This window comes from Bos javanicus, chromosome 3 (assembly GCF_032452875.1).
Source record: "Bos javanicus breed banteng chromosome 3, ARS-OSU_banteng_1.0, whole genome shotgun sequence".
In the NCBI taxonomy this organism is placed as follows: Eukaryota; Metazoa; Chordata; class Mammalia; order Artiodactyla; family Bovidae; genus Bos; species Bos javanicus.
Window position 1 is genome coordinate 42,378,263 of NC_083870.1, and position 9,971 is coordinate 42,388,233.

At 46.1% G+C, this 9,971-nt stretch overlaps 1 protein-coding gene across 1 annotated transcript; it reads right to left on the bottom strand.

Annotated features, from left to right (window-relative positions):
- Nucleotides 1-886: 886 nt before the first annotated feature.
- Nucleotides 887-6,802, bottom strand: S1PR1 (sphingosine-1-phosphate receptor 1). Its single transcript, XM_061411036.1, has 2 exons — nucleotides 5,278-6,802; nucleotides 887-3,609 (listed from the first exon to the last, which is right to left on the bottom strand). The coding sequence occupies exon 2, from the start codon at nucleotides 3,442-3,444 to the stop codon at nucleotides 2,296-2,298; it is 1,149 nt and encodes a 382-aa protein (XP_061267020.1). The 5' UTR covers nucleotides 3,445-3,609; nucleotides 5,278-6,802; the 3' UTR covers nucleotides 887-2,295.
- Between the last annotated feature and the right edge of the window lie 3,169 nt (nucleotides 6,803-9,971).

Below are 9,971 nucleotides of genomic sequence, written 5' to 3' on the forward strand. Positions count from 1 at the left end.
TGATATAATCCCCAATGAAGATGACAATAATATCAAAACAAGAATTAAAAAATTCTGTGAGGCTTGCCGTTTTATAGTTGAAGAAATTAATGACTATAGATGGTAAAGCTTTCAGACAGTATGAATCAAAATTTTTCAAAAAAAAGTGTATGCTATTCAGCCAAGATTCTACAAGTTGTTACTTTATCGCTATTGAATAGTTTTATATTGTTCAGCTGGTAGACGGGGAGAAGCCAAGACAGTCTTCTGAAAGAAATAAGTAATTTAACAGTATCTCCCATAGCCATACTGCCACCTCCCAAGTATGCTGGTGGCAAGCCAAGAATATAAACTTCTGTGGATGGGTGTGAACTGACCAAAGTGTCATAATTTAACTTAGTGTCATAATTTAACTTAACAATGATATTGTTGTACATCATTTATTTTAAAACCCATGTTTTTAGACAAATTTATTACACTATTGCTTCTTGTTTTCTGTTTTTCAGCCAAGAGGCATGTGGGATCTTAGCTTCCCGACCAGGGATCGAACCCACACTCCCTGCATTGGAAGGCAAGTTTTAACCACTGGACCACCGATACTTAATTTAGTTGGGCTTGAATGTCATTTAACTCAAACAATTACATTTACTTGTCAATGTGGTATTTAGAGGTTGGTGGTTTTCATCTCATTCTTTACTACTCTTCAGTGTTAACTTATTGAAGTTTCTCTTCCTGAAAAAGAGTGGTTTCTAAACAAACCACACTTTTTTTTTCCACTCTCTAGTTTATCAAGATAAAATCCCATGAAGAATAACAGAAATTTGCCTTTAACTTTAACTCTAAAGAGGCACATAGTCAGATAGAATGTCTTACTAATTATTTTTTAAAAATGCTCTTCACCAAAGAATCTTTAAAAAATCAGTTTATTAATGTTTAAAAGTTGATAAAGCTATGTGCAAAACAATCCACATTGTCAGAAACCTTTTAAATACTATTAAAAAAAAAAAAGACATTTCTTGATTTAATTGCACTGGAAACCATACTAAACAGACACCAATATTTTTTTTTATTCTTTGTGACATTTATACACATCTTCAATTAACTACTTAATGTACTGAAAACCTTGTCATGTTCCCTATCAGTTAAAGTAATGCTTTTTAAGGGCACAAGAAGATGGTATTTTCTGAAGAAATACACATTCAATGGTGTTAACACAGGTTAGGAAAATCCAATAAAATGCTGAAACAAATACATTCAAAGATTACACAAAGTACTTTTAACACAACAAAATACAGCCATCCTGTTGGTTGAAATGATTCCCACAACACTCTGAAAGAAACATCAACAAAAGTGCCAAAGATAGATGTTGTATTGTTAGATAAACTAATTAAAAAAAAAACAACTCTCTTGGTTTACAAAGTCACCCCCCAACCCCGAGTCAGTTTTCACCTTCTTTTGCTTGTTTGTTTCTCTTATGACACTAAGGATACTGGCTGATGTCATTTAAATAAATTGGACTTCCTTATGCAGATTTCAGCCACGATGGATATAATACTGCAACACATTTCATTGCAAAGGTTGTTTGTTTTTTTTTTTTAAAGTGACTGCAATTAAATTCAAAAACACTCATCCAGCTTACATGGAAACTTTGGCCACACAGCAAGTAAAATTGCTTTCCAGCTCCAAACCATCTCCACCACAGTCTACCTGCTGGATGCAGCCTACCTGCTACATATGCTCAAGACTGGACTGTGCCACACTCCCAGCTCTGAGTGCCAGGTAGTTAAAATATAAAGTAAAGGTATTCTGAGGAGGGGTGTGAAGGGGAAGGGAGGGTGGGATGCCTAGCATAGTAGGTATGTAGAGCATACCTAGCGAAGCAGAAGTGCACACACTCACTTGCGTTGGAAACTAAAGTGAAAGAAAACATCTCCTCAAAGCTCCCGTCAGAGATGCTTTCACACACGGACATTAGTCTTTGAGGAGGGGCCAAACGAACCCTTCAGGAGCTTGACAATGCTAGACCTTTGGCTCAGTGCAAAATCAAAACTCCGGCAAGGGGAGGAAATAGATTCCAGGCGAGGACCTGATCTCCACCCTTCCCAGTGCATTGTTCACAGGAACTAAGTCTACCCACCAACTCCAGGCACTACCAGACTGTTCTGTGCTCCTTCTCCCTCCCTCTGGCTTCGGACAGCTCCTCCCTGGAAGCAGTGGAGGCACAGAGGCTTGGTTGGTTTTTATTTTTTCTCCCCAAACACTGGGGTGGTGGGTGACCATGCAAGAACACTCCCCATGGGTCGGCAGTTTCCCCTTTTAGGAAGAAGAGTTGACGTTTCCAGAAGACATAATGGTCTCTGGGTTGTCCCCATCGTCCTTCTGGGGGTGGGAGGAGTTGTCTGACTTACTGCGGCTGAATTCCATGCCCGCGATGATGGGTCGTGTGAATTTACTCGCGGAGTCTCTACTGGGGCACTTGCAGCAGGACATGATCCGGACGAAGGCCCGACGCATCTCCTTGTTGGACAAAGTGTAAATGATGGGGTTGGTGCCAGAGTTGAGCACAGCCAACACCAGGAAGTATTCCGTTCTGAAGAGGATGTCACAGGTCTTCACCTTGCAGCCCACGTCGAGCAGGAGCAGGATGAAGAGTGGTGCCCAGCAGGCGATGAAGACGCCCAGGACAATAATCACGGTCTTGAGCAGTGCCAGCGACTTCTCAGAGCTGCGGCTGGCCTTGGAAATGTTCTTGCGGAAGGTCAGACGGCGGCTGCGAGTCCTGACCAAGGAGTAGATCCTGCAGTACAGGATGACAATGGAGAGCAGGAGCAGAGTGAAGACCGTGGTGCAGAAGAGGATATAGTGCTTGTGGTAGAGCGGCAGCACAGTAGAACAGCTGGGCAGCGTGCTGATGCAGTTCCAGCCCATGATAGGCAGGCCCCCCAGGATGAGGGAGATGACCCAGCAGGCACTGATGAGCAGGAAGGAGCGGAACCTGTTGCTCCCATTGTGGAGTTTCATCTTCAGCATGGTGATGTAGCGCTCAATGGCGATGGCCAGGAGGCTGAACACGGAGGCCGAGAGGGCCACAAACATACTCCCTTCCCGCAGAAACCACTGGGCGGGGGTTAGCTTGTAGGTGGTGGCCCCAGACAAGAGCAGGTTGGCTGTGTAGGCCACTCCCGCCAACAGGTCTGAGAGGGCCAGATTGCCGATAAAATAGTACATGGGTCGGTGGAACTTCTTGGTTTTCCAGATGGTCAGCAAAACAAAAATGTTCTCTAGGATGATAAAGCAGCAGATGAGAATGAACACCACTGAGATCAGTTTAATGCCATTGTCCTTGTCCGCGCTGATCTTCAGCTTTCCCGTGTAGTTATAATGCCGGACGATGATGTCGTAGTTGACATAGTCCGAGACAGGGCTGTGGAGGGCCTTGACCAGCGGGATACGGGTGGACCCCATGATGCGCAGGGTCCCGACACCCGGGGCGGCGCTTCTCCAGATGAACGCTAGAGGGCGAGGCGGAGCGAGCCTTCACAGGCAGCCGGGGTGGTTCAAGAAGAGAGATCCAGGCTTTTTTTTGTGTGCAGGTTTTCTTTAGCTGGAGAGGGCCTCGGAAACCACAGCCTTAAACAAATCACAAACAGCAGAGAGTCAGGGGAAAAGCCACAGTACACTGGCGTAATTCATTCTAGCAAAGGCATTGCTCCAGTTTTCTTATTGTTGATTTGTTTTAAGGAAACTTGGGGAGAGTGCAGGGGGAAGGATTTTTTTAAAAAACATCAAACTCTCATTTCTTGGGGAAAAAAAGGAAGAAGGGTGAGAGAGAGAAAGAAAGGAGAAAAAAAAATTACCCAAACGGAAAACTCCGATTCGACGACAAGACGAAAACGTCCCCTATGGTTACTACATACACTCAAATGGAAATGGGAAAACTGGAGGTGTGAGCCCCATTTAATTCCACTCCTGCCTCCTCAACACACACACACACACACACACACACACACACACACACCTCCACCTCTCCCAACGCTGTCCCCACTCCCACCAGGTTTCCAGCTCCAGTAGAAAACCTAAAGCCTTCACCAGCTTCGCGGCGGGCTCACCACTAGCTCCTAGTCACACCTTCGAAGAGACCAAATCACCAATGTGAGACGCACACCTCTGTGCTCCGGCACTACCCAGCTAAAACCACCTCCTAATTGCCATGCAAGAAGTTAGATTTGCACGAAAATCATTTGAAAGCGTAAGTCACTTTTTAGGCTCTATTAATAATCTCTAGGAGCAGGTGTGCTTAGGGTCCGAAGGCACAGCACAGTGTGGGCAGCCAAGCCCGCCCTGGCCTTGCGGTAAACAGGAAAGCTTTAGCGCCTCCGTGAAGCAACTGCCTTTTCATTCTTCTTCTTTTTTTTTTTTTTTTTTTCCGCGCAAGTCAGTGCAAGAAACTATAAAAGTACTCAGTCAAAATCATTCATAAGCTATTGCAATAAATCCCAGAAGTTTCGTACACCCATTGATTGCAAAAGGAGTATTTTTAGTTACTGTGGATATAGCCCAAACATGCATACAAAAAATTAAATTACAAACGCTAAAAATACACGCCACTGCGTTTCAAATTCCGAATGCAAAATTACTCTCCAGAAACTCATACAAACAGAAGCCTAGCGGTTCGTTGCTAAGCCAGTTTTATTTACTGCCCTCCCCCAATACGTTGCCTCGTCTCAGAGAACTACAAAGTGTCGAGGGGATGAAACATGGCACGTGTGAGCAGTTTACCCATAAGTTGTTTAAATGTTTCAGGGTGACATTCACGGTAGCAAATGCGATAAAAGTGGAATTCTCAAGACCACAGCAATTCCCGGGACCCAGAGGCTGCTCGGCGCCCAGTAGCTCCGCGTTTCCCCCCATCTAATTCCACACCCGGCTCGCTCGCAGGGCAAGTTTAAGCCCTTATCTCATCTCCCGCAGTCTTTGTCTATAGGATTGCCCAAAATAAGCGCCTTCCCTCCCACTCCGCTGACCCACCGCAGCTTCCTCTATCCCCCAACCCCAGATGGTTCTACAAAGAGGACTTAACACTTTTCCAAACTTTTTAGTGAGCCCAGAACAATCCGATCCGGTTGGGCGCCTGGGTAGCCCAGAGATGCTTGTTCTCAGCACCCAGAGATGGATGGTTTAAAAGTGTTTGCTTTGCTTCTCTCCGGTTTGAAAATTTTGTTTCTGCCTCTGAAGACCTCCGGCCGCGATGCTCCCCCGCGCGCCCGGGTCCGCGCCTGCCCAGCGCTCACTCCCTACCTGGCTCAGGCGGGACGCAGCTGCGTTCGCGGAGCTCCGGGTCTGCACTGCGCGCTCGGCATCTTGCTGCTGCCCGGGACTGACTGCGTCGAGCTCTCAATTTACTCGAGTCGGGATCCCCTCCCTCCGCAGCCGCACACTCCAATGGCCAACGCTCTTGCCGTGGCCGGGCAGACCGGTTAGCTGAAGTCGCCGAGCGCCCCGCTGAGGCTGAGTGGCTTCTTTAGGAAGAGATGAGGAGGATTGAGTGCCTCAAACCCCCATGCCCCTCCGCTCGCGCCTGGGGGCCGCCGGATCTGTGCAGCTGAGACTCACTGTCCAGGAAAGATCTGCGGCAGAAACACACAGACAAAAAAGAACCCCTCCTCCCCAAGGGAACCAAAAAAAGAAAGGGGGAAAAAAAAAAAAGAAAGGGGGCGGAGCCTGGTGCCCCCTGGACTCTAAATGTATAAATCACGGCCCTCGCCCTGCTATCCGCCGCTCCCTGGCGGTGGAGATCGTTTTCCCCAGCCTTAGAAAAGAAGGGAGGTGACGCGCTTTTGGAAACTTTTCTCAAGAAGAGTTTTAGGAGACAGAGGACGGCCTGGCCAACCTAGTGCGCCTTTCTGGTCCCCTAACCCCGCAGCCCGTGGGGGATCGGAGTCTGAAGATTGTGGCCGGGCGCTCCGGGCCCCCCCCCCCCACCCCGACCCGGACCTCAGGCGCTTCTGCGGAGGCAGGGGGAAACAGCTCCGCGACCCCGCGAGTCCCGGTCGTGTTCCTGGGGACGAGGTGCTGGGAAGGGCTGCCAGAAGGATGGAGGAGACATGCAGCCCGGGTAGAAGAATGGCCTGGGAGGTTCCTCCACTTCAGCTCACTTCCCTCCCTCACCTTTATCCTTCTGCTGCCTCAAAACTTGCGGTCTGAGGGGCAGAAAGTGGCTTTCGCGGGGCGCACAGTGAAATGGGCCAGCTGGGGGCGAGGTGTTGTGTGGGGGTTCCCCTCACTCAACTGGGCGCAAAATCAGGCCTTGTGTCCCAGATTCTAGCCAGTGGTGAGGTCTGTGAGGGGGTGGGCAGCTGCTGGGGCCCGAGAGTTTAAACAGCTTGGGCAGCTCAGGAGTTTCCAAAGAGAAAGGGCTACCCGGCGGCGCGGACCAGCCTAGGACCGGCAGCTGCCCAGCCTGGAGCCGGCGCCCTTGTCTGTCTTTCTACTTCGGAGGCCCAGCCTCGGTGCTCACAACTCGCCCACTCTTTCGTTTCGCTTGCATGCTGCTTCAGAATGTGAGACTGAGAGTCGGCCTTGGTCAGCTCCACCTACGTGGTAAACTGAGGGCCCTTCTGCCCTGCCCTTCTGCGTGTAGCTTTGCAAGACGGTTTCCACCCAGTCTCTGGTCTCACTGGCTTCCCATCCAGGCAGATGTGAACGCAAAACTTCTCCGTTGTGAAGTTTCAATTAACACAGTACAGTCACACCCTGTACCTGAATGACTCAGAAGGAGGCTGAATGAATAAACAACAACTCCTGGCTTCTGGGATCTTATGACTTTGCAAAGGAAAAAAAAAAAAATCAAACGACAGTTAGTATATAGTTTGCCCAAAAGCTCTCTTCAACAGCCATGGGCCCAGCACACACCCTCAAACTCAACAACAGTAAATTCGTAAGACATAGAAACCAAGATAACGGTCCTCTAGAATAAACTCTGATTGGGTTTGAGGATGTATTTCTCTTAAAAGGTATGATATATTGAGTTTGCTCAGCACAACATAATGTGTGGACTTGGCAAACTTCACCCCATCTACTAATTTATGAGTTCTTTAAAGGGAAAAGAATTAAAGTAGATGGTACACCCAGACTATATCAGGCATGTGGTAGATTATCTAATTTAACACTACTGCTCTGTGAAGCAAATGTTGTTGGTCATTTTGTTGATAAAGGAAATGTCACACAGTTTAAACCACTGTATCGCTGAGCTAGGTTTGAAAACTCAAATGCCATGTCAAATGCCTTCAGTAAACAGTTTAGGGGTTCTGTATGTATACAACTGTCTGACAATGAAAGTCCTTTAAAACCACTTATTTCCTGACTATCAAGCTTCATACATATTAACACATTTTATCCTTACCTTACCTTTACTTATCATGATCCTAACACAAGTTAGGTACTATGTTTTTTTGTTTGGATTTGGGTTGTGTTTTTTGTTTTTGTCTTTGTGGGGGTGGCGGGGCTGTGCCATGCTGCATGTGGGATCTTAATTGCCAACCAGAGATGGAACTCATGCCCCCTGCATTGGAAGCACTGTCTTAACCACTGGACCATAGGTAAGTTCCAAGATAGGTACTATTAAAATCCTAATTTTACAAACAAGGAAACTGAGTCTCAAACAAATTAAGCAACTTGGTTAGCGTGGGCGTTGACCATAGACAAGTTGCTGATTTCTTAACCGCTACCCCAAACCACCACAATAAACCTCAACCATGTCAAAGAATTATGTGGGGGAAGTCAGTCCTTTTTTCGTGAATACTGTTGGAGGACAACATTCAATACTGATTCAATATTTAGAAGAGTTCAAATACTTTGCAGATGATTACTTAGCAATATTCATCCTTAGTGCACAGCTATGAGATATAAAATGTAGGTGAGCATTCAGGTAAAATTAGAAAGCAGTCACAGTGATTTGCCGTAATGGCTTCCCTGCCAGTTTGGTGCCCACATTTGTCTCTTCCCATCATTCTCATGAGAGGCCCCAAGTACTGTCCCCTCAAGCTATCTCCTGGCTGTTAGCCCAGCTCCCTTTCAACTGTTGCCTGGAAGATAAGCCCAGTGTTCCTACCTTCTTCCCCGCACACTGAGCTTACCATCTGATGCCCATTACATTGAGGTGGATCCATTCCAGACTTCTTATTTCAAAGCAGCTTTGCTGTTCTTTATGCATGCTTTGGGAGAGCTGGGTTCAGTCCCTGGGTTGGGAAGATCCCCTGGAGTAAGGCAAGGCAGTCCACTCCAGTATTCTTGCCTGGAGATCCCCACAGACAGAGGAGCCTGGTGGACTACAGTCCATGGGGTTGAAAAGAGTCAGACATAACTGAGCGACTAAGCATATGCATGCTTTAATGTTTCTCTTTAAGGGCTGCCAGATAAAATACCATGCAATGTTCATCGCAGCACTGTTTATAATAGCCAGGACATGGAAGCAACCTAGATGTCCATCAGCAGATGAATGGATAAGAAAGCTATGGTACATATACACAATGGAGTATTACTCAGCCATTAAAAAGAATACATTTGAATCAGTTCTAATGAGGTGGATGAAACTGGAGCCTATTATACAGAGTGAAGTAAGCCAGAAGGAAAAACATAAATACAGTATACTAACGCATATATATGGAATTTAGAAAGATGGTAACAATAACCTGGTGTACGAGACAGCAAAAGAGACACTGATGTATAGAACAGTCTTATGGACTCTGTGGGAGAGGGAGAGGGTGGGAAGATTTGGGAGAGTGACATTGAAACATGTAGAATATCATGTAAGAAACGAGTTGCCAGTCCAGGTTCGATGCGCGATGCTGGATGCTTGGGGCTGGTGCGCTGGGACGACCCAGAGGGATGGTGTGGGGAGTGGGGGGGGGGAGGGGGGTTCAGGATGGGGAGCACGTGTATGCCTGTGGCGGATTCATTTTGATGTTTGGCAAAACTAATACAATTATGTAAAGTTTAAAAATAAAATAAAATTAAAAAAAAAAAGAATATAAAAAAAAATACCATGCAATATTTGAGACATATACTGAAACAATCATGTCGTTTTAATCTGCAATTCAGATTTCACTGAGCGAGTGGTATTTTTATTTGCTGAATCTGGCAACCCTACTCTCTTTCCTAAAGGCTCCAGTCATTTTCCAATTTCACTCTTCCCCCTAGTCTCCTGCAAAGATCCAACCCTTTCCTTATTCATTTGGTCCTAGGAGAATAACTAAACTCTTACTTCACAGAGAAAAAGAGTATCAGACTTACAAATTCCAGTTTGATAACAATTTCACCCACACTTACCTCCTTTCCACAACTCTACTCCTGCCTATATCACCATGCTGCTTTCCCCTAATTTTCTAAGGTAAAATCTGCATAGGCCATCAGTATGTGTGTATTTAGTTGTGTGCAACTCTTTTTGATCCCATGGATTATAGTCCACCAGGCTCCTATGTCCATGGACTTTTCCAGGCAAGAATACTGGAGTGGGTTGCCATTTTCTACTCCAAGGGATCTTCCCGACCCAGGGGTTGAACCTGCATCTCTCATGTCTCCTGCATTGAAAGGCAGATTCTTTACCAATGATGCCACCTGGGAAGCCCAACTATCTAAAACTTGGATAAATTATTCCTTCTCTCTTCTGTACTTTCAATTATTGCCCTCTGACGACTCTTCACTTCCAACTTACCTTAATATTCATGTGTTTCCTCTACTCAAAACTTACTGTCTTCCCTTCATATTAGGTCCCAGTATCTTTCTCTTCTGTTTGCCAATATTCAGAACTATGTAATGGAATATGACTGAGCTTTGGAACCAGACAGACTTGGGTTCAGCCTCAATTCTGCCAGTTCCTAGCTGTGTGACTTCGGGCAAATTCCTTTAACTTCCTGGAGCCTTAGTTTCCTCATCTCTAAAATGGTATAATGGTATTTCTTTCAGGAGTGTCAGGGTTAAAGAGCTTCATGTGT

What these genes read in the sequence shown, in the direction of transcription:
- S1PR1 (XM_061411036.1), bottom strand. Translation starts at nt 3,444, where the DNA reads ATGGGGTCCACCCGTATCCCGCTGGTCAAGGCCCTCCACAGCCCTGTC.